Below are 23424 nucleotides of genomic sequence, written 5' to 3' on the forward strand. Positions count from 1 at the left end.
AGCGTCCCATCTCATTTCCTAGCAAAGCCCCCTGGTCACCTGACAACCATCCACTGTGTGCCCCAGAGGAGACCCCTGAGGAGGGTTTGGCCTGGGGTTTGCACAGAAACCATGTGCGAGGTTGGGAGGCAGTCCTAGCAGAAGGGAGAGGGACGGAGGCCCCACGTCCCCCTTGGTGCACACGTGTGGGCACGCGCGCGCACACACACACAGCAAATATGGCCAACCTCCCCTCCACAAGGCCCTCCTGTAAGCCCCGGGGGAGCTGCTCTGGTCTGACCCCATGCCAGCCTGTGAGCAATGCCTGGTTTAAAAAGTCCTCCTCGCCAGCCTTCTTCCTCTGTCTTCTAGGAAAGGCATTGCATTGCTCTTGGGCGCAGCATGGAGACATCAGCTCTCTTCAAACACGGGAAGATCCGCCCGGCATGGGAGGGAATAAAATGGTCCCTGCGGCTGCAGGAGGCCGCGAGGACGCAGGCAGCAGCCAGAGGAAGGCCATGCCCCTCTGAGCCGAGCACCTCTGAGCGGGCAGAGCTTCCAAGAGCCCAGCCATCCGGCACGTTCCTTCCACCAATGAGCCTTAGCCCAAGGCACCATCACATGAGCCCTTCCAGTCTCACCCTGTCCCCTGGCACAAGAGCTTACCACTGCCCTGCCTCCCACAGGCACAGCCGGGCACCCTCCTTCTCACTCACCACCCAGGCACTGAGTCCTGGCCAGCATGAGCCGGGCACAGAGCTCTGGCCCCAAGTCAGCCAACTGGATCCGAGTTCATCCTCTGGCACTCACGACTTTGCACGAGCTTCTCCAGGTTCCTGCGCCACCTGGGCCTCGTTTCCTTCTTACACACTAAAGCTCTGGGCTGGCTCAGCATCTCCCAAGTAACACTATGCAGAACAGGAAGTGGGCTGGGGGCCGGGGCCGGGCAGGCCTGGGATGTCGAGGTACTCGGGTGTCTCACTGGGGCTTCTCAGGGCCTTGGCACAAGCTGAGATCTGAGGGAGACGGATTGAGCTCCAGGGTCCAGGCCTCTGGTCTGCACATCAGCCAACGCCACGGTCGCTCATGCTCGCAGACCACATTCGGGAGACGTGGTGGTGGGAGGCACCAACACCACCGCACTGTAGCTGTGGTTCTGAGCTGAGCCCCACGCAGCGCCGGGGAGGCCTCGGGTGGCTTACACGTGACTGGAGAACAAATCAAGTCCTCGGGAAGGAGGCAGGAAGAGCCGCTTGAAAAGGAAAGCTTGTCTTCCACGGGCCTTCTTCTTCTTCTAACCCTCACCCGAATGCACGCTTTTATTGATTGGAGAGAGAGGGAAGTGGGGGAAGAGACGTCCATAGAGAAACGTGCATAGGCTGCCCTCCGCACGCTCCCCGACCAGGGATCAAGCCCACGACCTAGGTGTGTGCCCTGACTGGGAACTGACCCCGTAACCTTTTGGTGTCAGGACGACACTCCAACCGAGCCATCGGCCAGGGGATTCCAGGACAGGCTTCCAGGGGAGAGGCGGGGCCAAGGTCGGCCTTCCATGGAGGATGCTCTGCCATTCACGCTCTGCCTTCTAGAAGGCTCACCCATGGGTGCAAAATACAGGGGCAGCAAATGTGAGGTCCCACAGCAGAGAGGAGCCGGGCAGGTGTGGCTCAGTATGGGCCACTCGGACCCATCGGCCGTGGGCCTTCCTCCCTCAGGTCCCAGCCCTGTCCCCGCCATGGCCTAGACAGGCCAGACTGGAGGGGCTGATGGGCAGCGTTCCTGGACGGCAGGGGCCCCGCGATGCAGTGATCTGCCCATCATTTACTGTGGGGTGTGTGCCAGGCACTGTGCTAGGCCAGGACCATCCTGGACCAGGACCACAAGTCAGGCCCCCAGGCGGCCTCCCTCAGCCTCCTCCGGCTCGGAGGCTCTGCAGGGCCAGGCAGATCTGCACCAGAGAACTGAGACGGGGGTCAGGACGTGAGCCCCAAAATGTGGCAAGAACCCTTCACTGCCAACTCAGAATGGCTCTGTAATCCCAGATGTGAACCCAGATGCCAGGACTAAGTACATGGTTATGCACACACTCAGGCTTCCTAATGGTTTCCCGAGAAGGGATCTAGCCTGCAGGAAGATTCTAGAAACCAGCTTTCTAGGAAGAACAGGCCTTGGTGACGTTTGTCTCCAGGAAGGGCAGAGCTCAGGGAGAGGCTGGTGAAGGGCAGCATGGTGCCAGAACCTTCCACTGCCAGTGTCTGGTGAGGACCCACGTCCTGGTTCACACGGCACATCCTTGTTGTTGTGTCCCCACATGGGAGAGAAAGAGACCATCACTGCCTTGTCTCTTCCTATAAGGCCACTACCATCACTGCACCCTCATGACCTCTCACCTCCCACAGGCCCCACCCGACCTCTTCACACATCGTCCAGAGCAGCAACTAAGGCTCAGAGCCCTGGGGATCCTCTGAGGATCTGAGGAGAATGCACCCCAGCATCTTTTGCCCAGGCCGGAAGTAGGGAGCATGTGCCATGCCAGGCGAGTGCTGGCCAGGCAGGCCTGGCAACCCTCTGCCCTATCCGAGGAGCCTGGCAGAGGGAGGACAGGCCACAGCTGGGGACAGTAGTAACTGAAGTGGATGAGCCAGGTCCAGGGCTCAGACCCTTGCCTCACAAGAGAGAGCTTCTCGGGTCACTGAAGAAAGGCTCTGGGCTATAAAGCTCTCAGATGCCAAGCTAGAGACTGTGAAACCCCAGCTAGCCTTTCACCTAACTGGCACCCTCTAGAAAACCGAGGGGCAGATGGCGGAGTTATCATAGGAAGGGACTTGTGAGATGCTGGGCAGCCATGGAGAGCCGAGTGAATCTCAGATGAGTCCACACCGCCAGGCGCAGGCCAAAGGCCAGCGGTATGGCCAGGGGGTAGAGGGGGGCCAGGCCACCCCATCCAGCCTCCTCAGGGACCCTGCATCGGGACAGGCTGGCTCTGGCAGCATCACCTGCCCCCAGTGTGCACTGTCTACAGGTCATCTGGGCCCCTGGCTGGTGTCCCCCTTCCCTCTTCTCGTGTGCTTGGGGCATGCTAAGAAAATGCAGACAGGTTTTATTTTATCTTTATTTATTTATTATAAATATATTATTGATTTCAGAGAGGGAGGGAGGGAGATAGAAACATGAGTGATGAGAGAGAATCATTGATCAGCTGTCTCCTGCACGTCCCCCATTGGGGATTGAGCCCGCAACCCGGGCATGTGCCCTGACTGAGAATGGAACTGAGACCTCCTGGTTCATAGGTCGATGCCCAACCACTGAACCACATCAGCCGGGCAGCAGACAGATTTTAGTGGGAACCTAGACTAAATGCAATCAGGGAGAACATTTAAACTGGGGCAAAACATGGCACCTGTTCCAAAGCCAGAGTGAAAACGGATTCAGATGGACCTCCTGCCTGTCTGTCACACTTGAGTGGCTGTCTAAGAATGGAAACTGTCAAGTCACGGACAGAGGAGGGCCCATGGAGGCTGGTTACTGTGGGAACGGGCTCTCCTCTTCTGAGATGGGAGACCAACCCAGAACCCCACTCTCCCTGCTCTTCATGGATTTGCTCCAGATGGGGCTCTGGGATAGGGAACAGCCTGGTGAGCTGTGGGGCACCGGCCTGGCCAGCCAGCAGCCCCTCGGGAGCCACGCGAAGTGCCTTGTTCAGAGACTGTGATAGATCATTTAATTGATCCCTGAGCCCCAAAGACAGGACATGTAGATCTGCAAAGAACAGAAACAAGCTGAACCTGGGTTCGTCTGCTTTTCTTGGGGTGCACATTCTTTAATCCCGGGGACCCCGAACACGAAGGGGGCCCATTCACCCCGCCAGGCGCTGGGCCAGGCCCTCCTCGGGCACAGGGGCAGAGCTTCCTTCTGTGACAAAGGCTGCCTCTCGTGGGCTGTCTCAAAGCGCAGCCCAGGCCAGTGTTCCAGAGGCCTTGGAACAGAGGAAGCGTGTGCTGAGTAGGGCAGGGGTTGCAAATGACAGGGAAGAGAAGCCACCCGCTGCTTGAAGTGCCCATTGTGCAAGCGCCAGCGGCCCAGCGGCCTGGGGATTAATATCGGAGCAGTCGGCTCTTGGCCCAGAATCAGTGTGACTAATTGGGGGACAAACAGGAAGGCTGTTCACCTGCCCAGAGCTCGGTCAGGGTTTCCTACGGAGAGCATCAGCAGCCCCAGAGAGTACAAGCAGTTTTGTTCCTTGCTTTGAGGCTCTCATGCCGATGACGTCAACAGGGCCTGAGGCAGTGTCCGATCTGGACGGAGCCGGGGAGGAAGCTGGTCAGCAGGCATCTGAGACTCTAAGGCAGGGAGCTCTTGTCCCAACGCCAGGCCTCTGTCCCGGACCAAAGCTATTCATTTCCCTTGTGACTCCTGCCCCTCTGACCTTAAGATAGGGCTTTTCTCCTGGCAACTTCCAGGAATGAGACTTTTCTTCCAGCACAGCAGAGGAAACAAGATTAAGGAAAGGGAGTTTCTGGTGCGTCCTGCAGGGCTCAGAGATGGCCTCCGTCACCTGCCACGGCCTCCTCAGGCCTGAGCACAGTACGCTTGTTACAGCCAGAAACAGTTGATCAGATATACATCCCAGTAACGGCGTAAAGGCTTTCAGTGTCAACTGAAGGGCAGAACACACCACCTGGGCCTACTGGGTGTCCCACAGGCCCTCCCAGGAGCAGACAGACCCCAGGCTGTCCAACATGGGGACACAGAGTGAGGGGACATGAGGAGAAACATCCACTCCGAACCCTGTCCATCCCCCTCAGCAGAGGGCCCTGTCTGCTCTGGAAAATGTTGCTATGGACTTCTGTAGCTCTGCACAGGAAATGCGTGACCAGGACATCAGCTAGAAAATAACCTTCCCATTGTGACCAGTCCATTCAGGCGGGACACAGGTAATGAAGGGCCAGCCCCTCGTGAGGTCTCGGTGACCAGCCCTCTCCTCTGCTCTGTCTGCTCGAGAACATGACTGAGGCCTCTTCCTGGAGGACATCCTCCCGGGGCGTTGCTGCCTCAAGACTTTTATTCTTCCAGGTGCTTCCTTCTATTCCTGAAAGAAATCTACACAGGAGGCTTCGGTTTTCTTACTTGTGGCCAAATTCCCACCAAGATTTCATGGCTTGGAGAACAGACATAACAGGGTAACCTGGCTGGACTGAGGGAAGTGTGACAGTGCCCACACGCAGGCATACAGGTGCACGTATGCTCACACAGGAACATCATGCTCACATACACACAGAGCAGACAAGATCTGTGGCTGGATCTACTAACTGATCTGCCAGGGACATCATTACAAAGACCTGCACTATGTCCACATCTGATTCAAGCAGAACGTGTTTAGGGGTGGGGGAGGGTTGTGGGGACCCTGTGGTGTATATATGTGGGGAAGGAGGGTAACAGTGGCCAGTGGCAACTGTGGCTTCAGTGAAGGTGCTCTGGCCATCAGGAACACAGGTCCTGGTCCAGAGGACAAAATCCAGAGTGTAAGGACACCAAGAGCCCAGGGCCTCACCACCAGGCAGGACAGTCAGCACCTGGGAAAGGCCTTTCCCTCCACTCCCAGGAGCCAGGGGCCTGGGGGAGTAAACATGGGTGAGAAGTGAGATAGGTGGGGGAGAATCAAGGGAGTGCTGGGCCATCCAAGGGGTGAGGGGGCTCCAGGAGCTGGCTGGGCGCTGGTGTCTCTTCCATCCAAGGGAGCCACAAGGGAGGGCTCCCCCAGAAGCAGGTGGTGCATGCAGGGGCTCCGCCTGCTCCCCCAGGATCCTCAAGGGCACCCTCCTGAAGACCAGGAGGATCTCAGCAGTGAACATTCCCGCCTGGTCACGCCCACAGACACAGCACACCACCCAGGCTGCAGCAGGCAGGATCACAGCTCAGCTGGGCCAGAAAGGCCTCACCCTTCCCAGTACCCAGTCAGAACCAAACCCGAACCACCTCTGACCAACGGATCTGGGCCAACACCTACTCCTGTCCCCATAGCCAGGAGACACAAGGAGGCAAGACATTCATCCCAACAAGAGAAACAGCCTCCTCCTCTCATCCCTGAGGAAGTGTGTTCAAATGCCAAAGTGTAGCACCAAGACTCTGGAAAACTCACTTCCCTGGCGGGTGGGGGAGAACACCGATTCATCAGGAAGAGATCAATGTGCCAAGTACGACATATAGAGGCAGCGAGTGTGCCTGTGTTTCACAGACTGCCCTTCCCCTCAGAAGCAGCTGTGATGCTTGAGGCCAGCTTCAGGTGTGTGTAAGGGGGTGGAAGGAGGGGGGTTCACTGTGAATTTCATGACAACTCAGGGACTTGCTCCACTCCGCCCTTATGTGACAGCCTCCAAGCTTCAGCAGCCCTGCAGTTCTCCTCCATTAGCATTTAAGGAACACAAAGAAAAGTAAAAGCTCTGGCCATTCCTGCAGGGGGTCCCCTGGGGCAGCACCCCTCCCTCTGCCCTGGCCTGGAGCCAGGGGCTAAGCCAGCTATCTCCAGTCCTGACTGGCCCGGAGCTTACTTTCTGGCCTACAGCAGGTAAGAGAATTTGTCTGCTCCTGACTACACGTATCTAAACTCTTCAGGATCTTAAAGAAATAATTATTCTAGGCAAAGGTAAGACAGGTCGTAGTGACCCTGTCAACAATTAGCTCTCTGAGATAGGAGTAATGTTAATTTTGCAAATTTACCTGCAGATACTGAACATACCTTTTAAACATCAACTTTTAAAAAGATGTATTTTATTGATTTTTTTACAGAGAGGAAGGGAGAGGGGTAGTTAGAAACATCGATGAGAAATATTGATCAGCTGCCTCCTGCACACCCCCCACTGAGGATGTTGCTGCAATCAAGGTACATGCCCTTGACCAGAATCGAACCTGGGACCCTTCAGTCCTCAGACCGATGCTCTATCCACTGAGCAAAACCAGCCAGGGCAACATTTTTAATATTAATGACTAATCTACATCTCCCCTGCCTTCCTAAGTGTTATCATGTGATCAGACAGCCACGGGAGCCTGTCTTGACCAACACATGCGGTCTAAATATCACTTGGGGCGGGCAGAGGGTTAAATGGTGGATGTCTGGCCACTGTCCTCTGCCTCCACTCCCTCCCTCTATGATCCCACAGACCTGCTGGTGGCATCCAGGGCATGCTGGCCAAGGAGGGGTGCCAGGGGAATTTAAACCACTAGTCACCAGAACTGTGAAGGCCCAGAAGCAGGACCAGACCCTCGTCTGGAGAACAAGTGCCCAAGGTGAGGGTGGGCACATACCCAGTGATGTCATAATGTGATCAAGAGCTACTAAAGAGGGACACAGGTTCAAACTGCAGCTCTGCCACTCAGGTGGGCAGCTTAACATCATCCCCTCACCTGCAGAAAGTGGCTGTGAGGACGGAGCTGGTGCAAATCAGATACAGGCTCTGACCCCCATCAGGACACTAAACGCTTCCTGTCCAGCTACAGGGCTGACATCAGTATGGGAGATCTTTCAAGGTCACAGGAATCACGACACTACTAAATGCTTTTCCTGCCCGAGTGCTTGGCTATGTGCCTGGCACTGCACTAGGCCATACGAATTCAACAAACGTGATGCTCACATCTAGGGCAAGGAATCCTTACCCCAGAAATGGTACAGGAAATGGCCCATGTGCATAAGGGCATTTTTGTGTAGAGAAGTTTACCAGGTTGTCCAAGCACTCCATGACTGCACGACAGCTAAGAACCACTGTTCTCAGGGTCTGAATCAAGCAAAAAACAAGCGGATTTCAAGAGTAGGTGGGAGCTGCACTCACCAGCTCCCAGTGCGACACCAAAATCACAGCTAAAGTATAGAGCAATCAGCCTGAATAACCAACTGAAGGCTAGCTGTACTGGTATATTATAACCAAGGATTTACTAGGTGTACCAGTTAATAATAGCGGATTTTGTAATAAAAAAAACCCCCACAATTTCAAGAGAAACATCAAAAGGGCTTTATTCCAAGTAATGTCCATCGCTAGCTACACATTTCCCCCATCTTTCAGGTAACTTGTGGATACCGTCCCAATAGAACTTTTCTTGTTTTGAGGCAAACCATTCAGAGACCCAATTTTCCACTTCTTCGTACGCTTTGAAGTGCTGCTCAGCAAGTGCATGGGCCATCAATGGGAACAAATGGTAATCTGAAGGAGCAAGGTCTGGTGAATACAGCGGGTGGGTTAATACTTCCCAGGCAAGATCTTTTACTGGTTTTGAAGTGTGTGATGGTGCATTATCATGAAGCAAAATTACTTTGCCATGTCTTCTGGCACGTTCAAAGCGTGGTTCAAATTGATTATTTGTTGTTGGTAGTGATCGGTATTAACGGTTTCACCTGGTTTTAGAAGCTGATAATACACCACACCTTCCTGATCCCACCAAACCCAGAGCATTGTCTTCTTTCCAAAGTGATTTGGCCTTGCAGTCGATGTTGATGGTTGACCTGGATCAACCCATGATTTTGTGCATTTGGGATTCTCAAAATAAATCCACTTTTCATCGCCAGTCACAATTCGATGAAAAAAAGACTTTCTTTCATGCAGTTGAAGCAACATTTTACTGATGACTTTTCAGTTTTCCATTTGTCTTTAGTTCAGTTGATGTAGCACCCATTTTCCTTCCTTTAAAATCTTACCCATTGCTTGTAAACGATTGGAAATTGTTTGCTGAGCAACGTTTAATCTTTCTGCAAGTTGTTTTTGAATTTGACATACATCTTCATCCAATAATGCTTATAATTGTTGGTCTTCAAACTTTTTCAGTTGACCTGGACGTTCTTTGTCTTTCACATCGAACTTGTCACTTTTAAAGCATTTAAACCAGCGTTCACAAGTATCTTGAGATGGAGCATGTTCACCATAAGCTTCCCGAAGTATACAATAACTTTTTCTTCAAAATAAAGTAATGATTAAAACTTCCTGCAAATGCTCTTTTGGCACAAAATTCAACATTTTTAAGCGTAAAAATATCTATAATGTTAACACCTTCAGCAAATTTGACATATGAAGTTTTGAAGCTTGCTGTCAATACAACAAAATAGCATATATCTCAAATTGCATATATATCAACATATGTGTAACTCCATTTATTGAAAAAAAATCCACATTATTAACCGGTACACCTAGTACAGAAGAAGCCACATAAAGACTGGTAAGAAGGGTAGTGACATGGAAAGGGCTGGCCCTGGCTGAAAAGCTGGAGGGATAACTTGGCTGCAAAATTCCTCCCCACCCCCCACCCCCCAGGAGCAGGGATGCCCAGAGCAGGGCAACAGAGACAAGAAGGGAAGCCTGTATAGCACCTAATGCTGAGAATCTGAGGGTTCAGTCTGCCTGGGAGAGAAGAGAGTCTGCTAGGGACCCAGACGCCACCTTCCCAGGGTAGAGCACTCCTACTGTTACAGCACCAGCCTGGGGAGTGCATTGCCCCATCCTCCAACTATGGGCGACACCACTCTGCCATGCTTGGCTCCTGCAGGGGGTCTGCTGGCTGCACCCAGCAGGAACCTTTGGGCTGCTCTTTTTCTGAAGTAGCTCTTGGTGGAGACTCAGACAGTGAATGAACTGTGTAGCTTTGGAGAGGACACCATTCTCCCCGCCTTGAGGGCACAGAGAGCATTCTGCCCGCCTCCCCAACCCCTCCCCACACCTGTTGAATCGCTTGGCCTGCCTTTCCATTCCCTGTGGCCCACCCTGCTGAGTTCAGTCTATCAGGGGGATCAGAGTACCCCACAGAGCTGGGACTTTGGAGTAAGTCAGGAGGCTTTTGTTTGAGAATCAGATGGGTGAGTGCTGGGTTGTGTGGCTACATTGTAGGGAAGAGAGCTACTCCTATGTCCCCTGTGAGCTCAACCATGATATTACAGGAAGGGGAAGAATTACCCAACCCCCTCCTAGCGGTTTTCTGGCAACACTCCCAACAGAGACTGGATCTGCCCTAAAGTCTCTGTAAGCCCAGCCCTGCTGAGCTCAGTTCTCTCCTTTGTTTGCCTGAGAGATGCTTTTTTGTCATGCTGAGGTACCAGCTTGAAAGGATTGTCAGTTCCAAAACTGAAGTTTGGTTCAACAACAGAGGCATTTTTTTCTGTGAACAACTTGAAAAGAACCAAATTGTTTGAGATGGGAAATGTTCGAGAAACGAGGTTTGACTGTATGACCCAAAGAAAGAACAAGAGAAATCCCCAGAAAAAGAATTAAATGAAATGGAAGCAACCAAGGTACCAGATGCAGTGTTTAAAACAATGGTTATAAGAATACCCAAGGGCCTTAGGAAGAGAATGGATGATCTCGGTGAGAACTTAAAGAGATATTAAGTATTAAAAAGACACAGAATCCTGGCTGGTGTGCTGTTAGAGCATTGGCCTCCACACACTGAAGGGGCTTAGGTTTGATTCCCGGTCAAGGGCACATACCTAGGTTGCAGGTCCTATCCCTGGCCTAGTTGAGGCATGTGTGGGAGGCAACCAATCAATATGTCTCTCTCACATTGATCTTCCCCACCCCCCCTTTCATTCTCTCTAAAAATCAATGGAAAAAATATCCTTGGGTGAGGATTAACAAAAATATTTTAAAAATATAAAGGACACAGAAATCATAACAAAGAACCAATCAGAAATGAAGAATACAATATCTGAAATGAAGAATATACAAGAAAGAATCAATAGCAGGTTAGATAAATCAGAGTATCCCACTAGGACGGCTATAATCAAAAACAGAAAACAAGTGTGGTGAGGAGGTGGAGAATTTGGAACCCCCATACACTGCTGCTGGTGAGAATGTAAAATGGCACAGCCATTGTAGACAACAGTTTGGCAGTGTCTCTAACAGTGACACCCAGAGCTAACATATGATACAGCAATTTCACATTTAGGTATACACCCCAAAGCTGCAGCATTATTCACAACAGCCAAAAGATGGAAGCAGCCCAAGCGTCCATCAACAGGTGAATAGAAAGATATAAACACATTGTGATATACAAGTACAATGCAATATTATTCTCTCATCCTATATAATAAAAGGCCAGTCGCCATAAGCGTAACGACCAGAGACCAGAACGACCACGGCCCCTTGCTGGGCTGGCCCCACCCCCAAGCAAGCGGTTAGGGGCGATCAAGCAGGCAGGCAGAGTGCTTAGGGGTGATCAGGTAGGCAGACCAGTGGTTAAAAGTTATCAGGTAGGCAGGCAAGTGGTTAGGGGCCATCAGGTATACAGGCCAGAGGTGACCAGCAGTTAGGGGTGATCAGGTAGGCAGACCAGCAGTGAGGGATGATCAGGTAGGCAGGCGAGCAGTTAGAGGCCATCAAGTAGGCAGATGGCCCCTCGCAGGGCTGGCCCCGCCCCCCAGCAAAGAAAGAGGGAGGCCCAGGCCACTAACAGCAACTCTGTGGCAGGTGTGCGGCCAGCCAGTGATCGCCCTGCAGAGGGAGGCCCAGGCCAGACAAGCCATGACACCCCACGCCTGTCGCCTGCAGAGGGAGGCCACCAGTGGTGGGGCAGGGCGGGGGGGGCGTGCTGCATCGATGGCAAGCAGTGGCAGTGGCAGGGGTGGGGCCAGCTGCCTGCAGCCAGGGGAAGGAAAGCCCCGACAGGCCCTGATCTCAGGCCAAGCCTAGGGACCCTATCCAAGGGGTCCCGGATTGTGAGAGGGTGCAGGCCGGGCTGAGGGACCCCACCCCTCCGAGTGCACAAATTTTTGTGCACCGGGCCTCCAGTAGAAAGAATAAAGTTCTGCCCGGCCAGCGTGGCTCAGTTGGTTGAGCATTGACCTGTGAACCAAGAGGTCCCTGGTTCAATTCCCAGTCAGGGCACATGCCCAGGTTGCAGACCTGATCCCCATAGGGGAGGTATAGGAGGCAGCCGATCAATCTCTCTCATCATTGATATTTCTATCTCCCTTTCCCTCTCTGAAATAAATTAAAAACATCTATTTTTTAAAAAGAATAAAGTATGACACATGCTATGACATGAATGAACCTTGAAGACATTACATTAAGTGAAATAAGCCAGATTGAGATAGACAAATATTTTATGTGCACGTATATAAGGTATGTAGAGTAGTCAAATTCATAGAGATACCGAGTAGAACAGAGGATATCAGGGCTGGGAGGGAGGCAGTGGAGGAATGGGAGTTATTGTTTAATGGGTACGGAGTTTTTGTTTGGTCTGATAAAAAGTTCTGGAAATAGATAGTGGTGATGGTTACACAATACTGTGAATGTATTTAATACCATGAATTCTACACTTAAAAGTGGTTAAAAAGGTCAATTTTATGTTTACCGTTTATGTTTATGTGGTAAATTTTACCACTTTTTAAAAAGTCGGAAAACTACAAATAACAAAAAAACTAGTAATAGCCATTTTGTAACACACACTAGCACATTCAAAGGCCTCCTTATTCCATGTTTTATTCTACATCTGAAGACACATTTATGTGGGCTCCTTTCAGGGCAGGGAGACAGCCAGCGACTTTCAAGATGAGCCCCGTGAAGACGGAGGTATACCAGTTGTCTCTTCCCCTCCCCATCTGAGCTTGGACTTGGAAAGTATCCAGACTTTTTAATGGTTTTATTCACTCCACCCTCTAAGCTTGCACAACCCCTACAGGATGCCATATACTATACTGTGTCCTACACTGTACAAGGATCCCCACTGAGACCCTACACTGGTCAGAGAAGTCCTTCCCAAGTAGTCTAAGTACATACATCACACATACACACAAAATAAAGGAAATTCATCTGCAGGACTTCTAAGGAAATTGGTTAAGTCTATGAAATATGAAAGTCTTTATCAACCATTTCCATTCCCACTAATGTTGTGGCAATACAGCTAATGGGAGGTCTGGCAGAAGCAGTGTAATGGGCACATTTACAACTTGTACTGAACCCTTCCTTAACCATGATCTGACTTCCAGCCTCGGGTGCCAATTTCCTCAGGTCCCAGACTTGTGGTGCTTGGCTGGTACTCCAATTTCAGAGTACCAAGTGGAATAAGTGAAAACACAGGGCTATATAAGTATCTGGAATGAGAACTCCTTACATTAGGCTTCTCTCAATTCATGCCATGAGCAGACAGAATCAGAGCCATCCACGAGGGTCTGCTCCTTCCCGACCCCACAGGTAACAGATTTGATTGGAACAAGAGGGCTGCTCAGACCACCCGTGAGGGGCAGAGCGTGGGAGTCGTCGTCTCACTGTAGGCCTGGAAGGTTTCATATCTTTATACAAAAACTGACAGCACCACAGAGAGAAGAGTTCCTTACCTTAAATATAAGAGCAATTTTTAAAAAATTAAATTTTAAAAATACATGTACCATCGTACTGCTTTTGTTTCTGGTTTTAAAATTTATCAGAGACCTCAAACACTGTCAAGTACCTGCACATACTTTTTAAACTGCATTTCTTTAGCTCTCTGCAAAAAAATTTAAAGAACCCATGTTTTCTCCTTGACCCTCACACGAAAACAGATTAGAAAGGCTAGTCACTCCTTGAAACTGACCTTAAGTAATTTTCCTGTGATATACATTCAAAACATGTATTTGTCATGTTCCTTCATGAAGGAGTTTTCAGTAAGAACTCTTGCTATCCTTAGCACTTCTTTTTTATTCTCATCTATCTACTAATTAGCTAAACTACAAACATTCACAGGTTTGGCCCAATGTCATTTCTCTCTATACGCCACTGACCCCACTTGAGCAGGAAAAAATCCTGCCTGTCTAGAGGCAGCACAAACTAATTACATTAGTTAGCTCCCATTACCTTATCAAACAACCAAAAAGGAAATGATACCATGCTAGAAACAGTACAAAAACACATCCTCAATTTTATTCACCAATAAGCAGGCCCATGCAGCACAGATGGACCAATTTCTGCCTCCATGAATTTTAAATTGCTTTTTACAACTTTTCTCTGGCTCTGATGAGCTAATGTTTCACAATATGCTGGCTCGTGAAATTCAAGCAACTGTGCCTTCCCTTAAGCTCCTTCATTCAGCCTCAGTCATAAACCACACATTGCCTACAAAAGTCTACTTAAAAGAAAAATGAAATTAAAAGAAAAATGAAATTATCCTAAAATGCCGCACAGTAGAAACTGCTTATAAACGTATCGGAGGCTGCCACAGTAAGGGACACCTGCCTGGGTGTTTGCTCGCACAGGACACCGGAGCCCATAGCTGCAGCGTCCTGCTGAAGGAAGCAGCACTAGAAGAGAGGCGTGAACGTGTTCCCTGACGTGACCTTAAGGAGTGATAAAGATGCACTCCCACTCTCACACGTGGTGGTGTCTTTGGGAAGTGAAGTGCATCCTCCTTTGTCCTCGCCAGTGGCCTAGATGCAGACGAGAAGGAAACCTGTGGTGCGGGGCCTCTGCACACACTAGTGTCCATCATTAAACTGCATGCATTCCAATCCAGGAGGCCCTTTCCATGGTATTTGTTATATGAAAAAGTGGACTTTATTCTGAGTTTATAAAGGACCCAGAACAATGTAAGGGGAGTTTTTCCTACCAACCATTGTCAGATACAGCTTCCCAGTTCAAGTTTATAATATTTCAGAAAACAATAGTTGGAGCACATCAATGACTCTTCTGACTTTCTTTATTCAAAAATAAAAGAGGCACAAAAATACAGAACTAAATGGCATTTGAACTAGTAAGTCACCAAAAGGTTTAAAGGTAAACTTGCATTTGGGGCATTAGTTATAATTACTAGAGAAAGAATGAATTGTTTTTCAAAGAAATGTATCTCAGGAAATGCTGACCGATGGGAAAGATGGTTACTTCATCTCCCATTTCTGGGGGGACCCAGAGGTCTCAGAAAGTCCCCTGAGCAGCAGGAGCCCTCTAAGAAGCCAGCACAGCTGACACGGCTGCTGCAACAGGATGGGTTCTTTCTCGGGCTCCCCTTGGCAAGATTAATCCACCACCCACAAGTACCTTCACTTCCAGGGGGGAGGTGTGTGGATACATATTCATTCATGTCCATCTCTAGTCAAGAACATCTGGCCATCTATAACACATGGCCCTCAGTGATGGTTTCAGAACACAAAGTGAGGAGCTGGGGAAGGAGGAGGGACATGCCTACGCATCACACTCCAGAGCTCGAAGGTCTTCCAGGAGCTCCTGGGCCACGGTCTGCAGGCGGGGGTTGCGGCTCTTGGACATGGCCAGGATGCGCTGCAGGGGCAGGGAGCTCCGGAGCTCGGAGGCCGACTTGGAGAAGACTTCTGGTTCCAGAACCACTGACTGGACTAGTCGCAAAACATGAAGACACACTTCTGCGTCTGGATCTGGGGGCAAGAGGTAACACTCTGGTTGAATAGAACTCCTAATCTTGAGGTAGAATCTAACCTTCAATGGTTCTTGAATTTTCTGAACGACAGATTTGACAGTTTTGAAAACTACGAGCTGAACTAGAAACTGCATCAATTCTTGATGTAAAAATTTAGCTCATAAGAGCAGCATGAAAAACCTCAATCGTCATCTATTTAGTAATATCCCGTCTTCAAATATTACAATCACATAACTTTAAAATGCTGAAAAATACAAGGGCTTTTCATGTTGTTGACGGTAATTCTGTCCACTTGCAAGACTGTTTTCAAAGGTATTACTACATTTTCACTCTGCAACAAATCCATCAGAAACCATATATGGATGTGGCGTCTGTACAGGACACTGAGTTCCAGAGTCACAGGCCACAGCATTCACACTGTATTCCACTTTTCCCACATGAAGTACAGAACCTAGTAGCCTTGCATATATTGTAGCAACCATTTAAAAAGCTAGACTGAAACAACAGTCCAACATAAAGCTCTACCCTTAACCAGGTGGACCCAGCTCTCCTTATAATTTCTTCCTACCTGGAGCCTTTACTTCTTGATTGGATACTGTAATTGGAACCGGGCTCAAAATCAGTACTTTCTTAGCACTGTACTTAAAAAGCCTTTTAAGTACGTGAATGGAAAGAGTGGACTGAACAAACCTTCATTGGGACCTGCCACAATACCAAGGTCCACCCAGAACTTTCCCTATTGAATCAGAGCCCCCGGGGCATCGTGAGGACTGTTGTGCTAGGGAAGGAGAAAGGGGAGCCCTACTGCACCCTGGGTAGGGGCAGGGATGTCCAGTTTCAACTCCAAAAGGTAAAGAACTTGGAAACTGTCACCCCCACCCATATAACAAGAAAAGAAGAACAAACTGAGAATCAAAGACTTTTCTTCAAATGAGGTTGCAGGGTAATGACAAGCAAACCTAGAGAGTGACAGCCAAAATCAGTATTCCTGAAACAGAGACCACTGGAGCCTAAATTGATAGGAACATGTAAATGATCACTTTGACAAATTGCTGGAAGCTGGGTGTGGAATACCATGATAGTAAGAAACTTCTGGGGGTGTGGCAATCTTAGGGGGGGGGGGGCCCACATTCTTGTGGGTTTGATCTCCAAGAACCCCAGAAGGTTCTCACATGGTCTGGCAGAGGGCAATGAAGAGTAACCATTCTGAAATACATCTAGGTTGCTTCCCATGACAAACTTTTTTTTTTCCAGAAGAGACTAAAGTCTCTTCACACAATAAGAACTATAGAAACTACAAAACAAAGGATCATAGCTGGGAGACTGAAAGGCACAGACTCTATCTAAGGAGGAGTTCTTAGGGAAACCCAAGGAAACAGGGGAAATGGTGAGAACAGGAATATGAAGCCCCTGGAGCCTCCATAGAACACAGCCCAACCCCTAGCCAGATTAACATAAAACCGCACACAGAAACCCTATTTACCCAATGTCTATCATAGCTGGGAGACTGAAAGGCACAGACTCTATCTAAGGAGGAGTTCTTAGGGAAACCCAAGGAAACAGGGGAAATGGTGAGAACAGGAATATGAAGCCCCTGGAGCCTCCATAGAACACAGCCCAACCCCTAGCCAGATTAACATAAAACCGCACACAGAAACCCTATTTACCCAATGTCTATCCTTCAACCAAAAATTAAAAGGAAAAAGCACAGTCTAAAGAGACAAACCAGGCAGCAGAACCACACTCAGATAAGACAGAGATTTTGAAATTATCAGACAGGGAATTTAAAATAACTACTAGAGGCCCTGTACATAAAATTTGTGCACTTGCAGGGGGCGGGGGATCCCTTAGCCCAGCCTGCACCCTCTCGCAGTCCAGGAGCCCTCAGGGGATGTCTGACTGCCAAGTAGGCTGGAGAGGCTCCTGCCACCACTGTTTGCGCCAGCTGTGAGCCTGGATCAGGGTTTCTGGCTGAGTAGCACTCTCCCTGTGGGAGCGCACTGACCACCAGGGGGTAGCTGCTGCGTTGAGCATCTTCCCCCAGGTGGTCAGTGCGCATCATAGGGACCAGTCGTTCCGCCGTTCAGTCGATTTACATATTAGCCTTTTATTATATAGGATGATTTGGCCTGGCCAGCGTGGCCCAGTAGTTGAGAGTCAACCTATGAACCAGAGGTCACAGTTCAATTCCTAGTCAGGGCATATGCCCAGGTTGTGGGCTTGATCCCCAGTGTGGGGTGTGCAGGAGGCAGCTGATCAATGATTTGCTCTCATCACTGATGTTTCTGTCTCCATCTTCCTCTCCCTTCCTCTCTGAAATCAATAAAAATACATTTAAAAATAAAATAACTATAATTAGGATGCTAAGAATTCTGTATTAATCAGCTGCCAAAACAAAATGCACAGATGAGGTGGCTTACACAATATAAATATTCCTCACAATTCTGAAGGCTGATAGTTCAAGATCAAGGTGTCAGTAGGGTGGGTTTCCCTAAGGCCTTGTCCTGCAGATGACCTTTTCTCTGTCCTCACACAGGCCTGGTGTCTCTCCAATGTCCTAATCTCTTCTTGTAAGAACACCTGTCAGATTGGATTAGGATGCACTGTAAAGGCATCATTTTAACTTAATTACTTCTTTAGAGGCCCTAGTTCCAAATACAATCAGAGATACTGTGTAGGTTAGGGCTTTAACATATGAATTTTCAACAATTCGGCCCATAACAGGCTCTAATGCAAGAACAGAAGAACAATGTAAACAGAGAGATGGAAACTACAAAAGAAGAATCAATTTCAGCAGAAACTGGTTTGGCTCAGTGGATAGAGCGTCGGTCTGCGGACTGCAAGGTCCCAGGTTCGATTCCGGTCAAGGGCATGTACATTGGTTATGGGCACATCCCCAGTAGGGGGTGTGCAGAAGGCAGCTGGTCAATGTTTCTCTCTCATCAGTAGGGGGTGTGCAGGAGGCAGCTGGTGGATGTTTCTCTCTCATCAATGTTTCTAGCTCTCTATCCCTCTCCCTTCCTCTCTGTAAAAAATCAATAAAAAAAAAAAAAGAATCAATTTCAGCTTAAATATTCTCTCTTCAGAGTCATTCCCTTACCTCCAATGAAATTACCCTGTCACCCATCACCCTGTCTTAATTCTCTGAATACCAATTATTCTAGGGAGTTATCTTCTCTCCTCCCGCACTGAAAAGCGTCAGGAAAGCAAAGACCTTGTCTGTCTTGCCCATTACTCTATCTCCAATACAATAAATATTTGCTGAATGAATAAGAATATTGTATTTTATGTGGTCAAGGCTGATGTAATATAAATGAGAAGGAAATTTCTGAACAAATAAAATAATTAGGCAAGCTGCAGAGACAGCAGTGCAGCCCTTTAAAAAGGGCCAAGTAAAACAAGCCATTGGACGTCATAAATGAGACACATGCAGTCAAGGGTGCAGCCCTACAGGAACAACTTCACGGTGACATCATCATAAGGAAACAGTTCAGTGACCACACTGGCAGGGAACACAGACTAAGGGAAAGGCAAATGGCTTGTAATATAAGCACCCAAACTGTACAGGGGGAGAATAACATGGAACTCAGGTTCATTTGGGCCACAGATTAGCAAATTCTGAGTTACAATGACACAATTTATCTTTTAAAACAACCATGGAAAACCTAATTACTTGAGACTGAAAATATCCCCATAGATGGCTCAATTTTGGGTTTAGAAATGGGTAAAGCAACTTAACTGAGAAAAGGCATTCACCAACACAGACATGACACAGATGTCAGGATTACGTGACAGGAGTTTTCAAGAGCCTCCACAAAAATTCTTCACATGCTGGAAACAGATGAAAAAATAGAAAGTCTCAGCAAAGAAATAAAAGACATAAAGAACAAAATGGAAACATTATAACTGAAAAATACAGTAACTGAAATTAAAAACTTGATGGAGACAGAATGGAGGAGCCGGAGAAAAGAATCAGTGAACTGGAAGATGGTACAACAGAAATTACCCAATCTGAATGACAGGGAAAAACAGAGCCTCTGGGACTATGACAAAGATTGAATACTCATGTCTTTGCAATTCTGGAAAGAGAGGGAAAGTCAGCAGGGCTGAAAAATACTCCAAGAAATAATGGCTGAGATTTTACTCTATTTGGCAACAGACACAAACCTACAGATCCAAGAAGCTGAGCAAATGCCAAACAGGATAGACCTTAAGAAATCTGTGCCAAGACACATCACAGCCAAACTTCTGAAAACTAAAGACAAATTCTTGAAAGCAGCAAGAGAGAAATGACACCTCATTTATGGGAGAAAAACAATTTAATTATACTGGATTTCTCATCAGAAACCATGGAGGTCAGAAGTAAGTGACTCAATATTTTCCAGGTGTTGAAGCAAAAAAATTGTCAAGTCAGAATCCTTTACCCAGGAAAAATGTCCTTCAGAAATTAAAGGGAATTCAAAACATTCTCTGTTGAAGAAAAATTAAGAGAAGCTGCTGTAGACCTACTCTAAAAGAATGGCTAGGTCATACAAAAACTCGTACAGGAATGTTCATAGACACATTCATCAGTAACAGCCTGTTGAGAGTTTAGCTCAGCTACTCGGTGGTAATACTGCCTCACCTTCCCTTTTGTTTGGCCCAGCGGGGCCCTAAACACTGGCCCTCTTGCAAGACATATCCTAGATAACAGCCCAGAAAGTCACAAGCAAACATATGTCCTGATACAATTACTCCAGTATCCTAAGACCAACAGTCTCTCCTGCTTCCCATCGGCTTCCCCTAAGTGCCCCTTAAGACCTTTGTGAGGCTTACCCAAACCCCAATCTTTTGGTTGGAATTGATGAATCCAGTCTTAGTCCAGGAACCTCAAAGCACTCCACCCACAGATCCTAATAAAGGCATGAGCCCCAGGTCCTGCTCCCTGTGTGCACTCTGCCCTGACCTCCCGGTGTGGCCCCTCCAGGCGTGTAGGGTACCTCCTCCAGGACCTGTGAGTAATAAACTCTATTTCAATTCCCCTTGTGGTCTATTGTTGAACCACAGCTCACCATCCAGCAACCTGCATTTACCAAGTTTTAACTTGACAATTTACCCAGTGTAAAAGTGGAAACAACACAAGTGTCTAAGTGATGAATGGATAAACAAAATGCAGTACATCTGTACAATGGAATACTATTTAGTAAAGAGAAGGATGAATAATCCTTGAATACATGCTAAATGAAAGCAGCCAAACATAAAAAGCTACATATTATAAAATTTCCATTTTATGAATTGCCCCAAGTAGGTAAATCCATAGAGACAAAAAGTAGATTAATGGTTTCGAAAGGCTGGGTGGAAAAAATAATGGGGAGTGACAGCTAATGGGTATGGGCATTTCCACGGTAGTGATGAAAATATTCTTAAATTAGATGGTGGTGATGGTGCACAACTCTGTGAATACCCTAAAAACTAATGAATCATGCACTGTAAGTGGTTGAATGTTATAGTATGTGCACAAATCTTTTTTTTAATATATTTTATTGATTTTTTACAGAGAGGAAGAGAGAGGGATAGAGAGTTAGAAACATTGATGAGAGAGAAACATCGATCAGCTGCCTCTTGCACACCCCCTACTGGGGATGTGCCCGCAACCAAGGTACATGCCCTTGACCGGAATCAAACCTGGGACCCTTGAGTTCGCAGGCCGACACTCTATCCACTGAGCCAAACCGGTTTCGGCCACAAATCTTATGTACAATTCAAGAAGATCTGACAGATGTACACATCCATGAAAAAACACAATCCCAACAAGACCGAGAACACTGTGGCACTGCAAAGCTCCCTCACGGCCTTCCCTTCCAGCCAGCCCTTACCTACCAGCAACTGAAGTCCTGATTTCTATCACCACAGCTTAGTTTTGCCTGTTCTTAAAAAACATACATAGAACCACATATTTTTCCAAAAAGCACTATTTCATTATTAAAGCTCAGGCAAATCAAACCAAATAAAATAATGTTCTACTTGTTTTTTTCCTATTTTTTCAAATAAATTTAGTCCCCTCTTGACATTTGGGGGTATTCTCAGAGTGTCCTACTAAAAGTTTGGATGGACGCAGAATCAGTGCATCATATACACTGAGTGGCCCGATTATTATGATCTCTGAATGCATAAGGTGCATGAATTCGTGTTTGGGTGGGGTCCGGCCAGCCTGGCCAGGGGGAGAGGACATGGGCGGTTGGCCGGCCTGCCTGCTGGTCGAACTCCTGGTAGACGGGTCAATTTGCATATTAGCCTTTTATTATATAGGATATACACTGAGTGACCAGATCATTATGAGTCAAAATGTATATCTCACTTATATTTCAGTGTATATCTCAGTGTATATCTCTCCCAAACAGTAAGTAGACAGATTTCTTTGTGAATGTCTTTATTAGATTTAGTCATTTGGGAGTGGGGAGAAGATGTGAGGGGAAGAGAAGCCATGCTAACAGGGCACCAACAATTTTAAACCAGTAATGCAATTTTAACAAGCTGATCAAAGAACTTCTCTGGGTGACATCCTCCTCAGCTCTGCACTCTCAGTGACTGGTGTCTGTCCCAGACCCCCTCGCCCACCGCCCCTCACGCCCCTTCCTATTCTCCAGACACACACTCATCACCATGGACTTAGCTCTATGGGTCCCAAACTGGGCTCTTAGACATGAGTTCCCTAGATGGTGACAGGTGCTTCCGTCTACCCCACACCACCCCCACTGGGGAGGGGAACACAGGACAGGAAAAAGGCACCCTGGGAATTAAGCTGTGGCTAACTAAAGACTAGAAGACAAGGAGATGGCACTGTGATAGCTCTTGTCACATTTCTCAAATAGGCACTCACACTGACACAAAGAAAACTTGACAAATCTCAGGATTTCCTGACAGCTGACCTGGCTCCCTAAGGCACAGTTCAGACACACTCTCACACATGCTCACAGGGCCTTTCTGTTCTCAGTCATACTTAAAATTAAAACAAAGGGTCTAACTTTACCTATCAAGGTAACTATTCTTGTTTTCTAAATTCCTGCATTAAATGCATAAACTGAAATATGAAGTGAGCTGGGAGTTCATCTGCATGACAGAGTCTTACAGGGGTGAAGTATGTAACCTGAAATCTCCCCACCGTCACTTGAGCAAAGCCAGCCTTTGTTTTCTCATGTGAGACTGAATGTTTAATCGTCTACATGGTTTCTGTAGAGACTGAATAAGGAGACAAATCAAAGTGTCTATCGAGACACTGTGCACATAGCTGCATTCCACAAATAGCATTTCCAAACTACACAGAACAAACCTTCACCCCCGCTCTCCACAGCAGCCCATTCTCACCACACAGGCTCTGCTGCTCTTCCAACAGAGCAGCGCCACCCCCACCTCGGAACTCTCGCACTGCCCATGCCCCTGGGGAACGTGCTTCCCCAGAAACCCTGGAGCCAATGTCCCACTGCCTTCTGGTCTTTGTGTGGAAGTCAGCTGCTCAGTAGCCTTCTGTGAACATCTTAAAATAAAAAACAAGAGCAAACACTGCCTCCTATTCCCCTTCCCTGCCTTTTCTTCTTAGTAGCATTAAAGATCATAAAACACTCTGTACGTTTTGCTTATTAGTTTTCTCTACTGTCTCTCTTCACTCACCAGTTCCATGAAGGCAAGGGCTTGAAACTGTTTGGCTCGCTGCTGTGTCCCCAGTGCCAGGAACTGTGCCTGCACATAGCAGGGGCAAATCATAAAGATCTTTTGAGTGAATTAATAGTGTCCAGTGACAGAGAACAAAGGAATTACAGAATTCAAAAGAAGAAAACACTGCTTCTAGGAGTAAATCTAATGAAAGATATTCAAGATCTCTATGCAGAAAACAATATACTATTGAGAGAAAGATCTAATCAGTGAGGAGATTATCATGTCATGTACTAAAGTCTCAACTCTGTAAAGATTTCAGTTTTTGAAACTAATCTACAGATGCAATTTCAATCAAAATCAAAACAGCTTCCTTTGTGGAGTTTTACATACAGATTCTAAAAATTACATGGAAAGGAGCCAACAATAGCAAAGGCACCCTTGAAGAAAATTAAGATAAGAGTGCCTGTACGTACAAGAGGC

At 47.8% G+C, this 23424-nt stretch overlaps 1 protein-coding gene across 2 annotated transcripts in view; it reads right to left on the reverse strand.

Annotated features, from left to right (window-relative positions):
- Positions 1 to 14645: 14645 nt before the first annotated feature.
- The window catches only part of HSF2BP (heat shock transcription factor 2 binding protein), an 89422-nt gene continuing 80643 nt past the window's right edge, over positions 14646 to 23424 (reverse strand). For both annotated transcript variants that reach the window (XM_054713580.1, XM_054713579.1), the window contains exon 9: positions 14646 to 15310. In XM_054713580.1, coding sequence (XP_054569555.1) covers positions 15102 to 15310 — 209 coding nt within the window. In that variant the 3' untranslated portion in view covers positions 14646 to 15101. The remainder of the gene's footprint in view (positions 15311 to 23424) is intronic.

Source organism: Eptesicus fuscus, chromosome 3 (genome assembly GCF_027574615.1).
Source record: "Eptesicus fuscus isolate TK198812 chromosome 3, DD_ASM_mEF_20220401, whole genome shotgun sequence".
NCBI classification, from domain to species: Eukaryota; Metazoa; Chordata; class Mammalia; order Chiroptera; family Vespertilionidae; genus Eptesicus; species Eptesicus fuscus.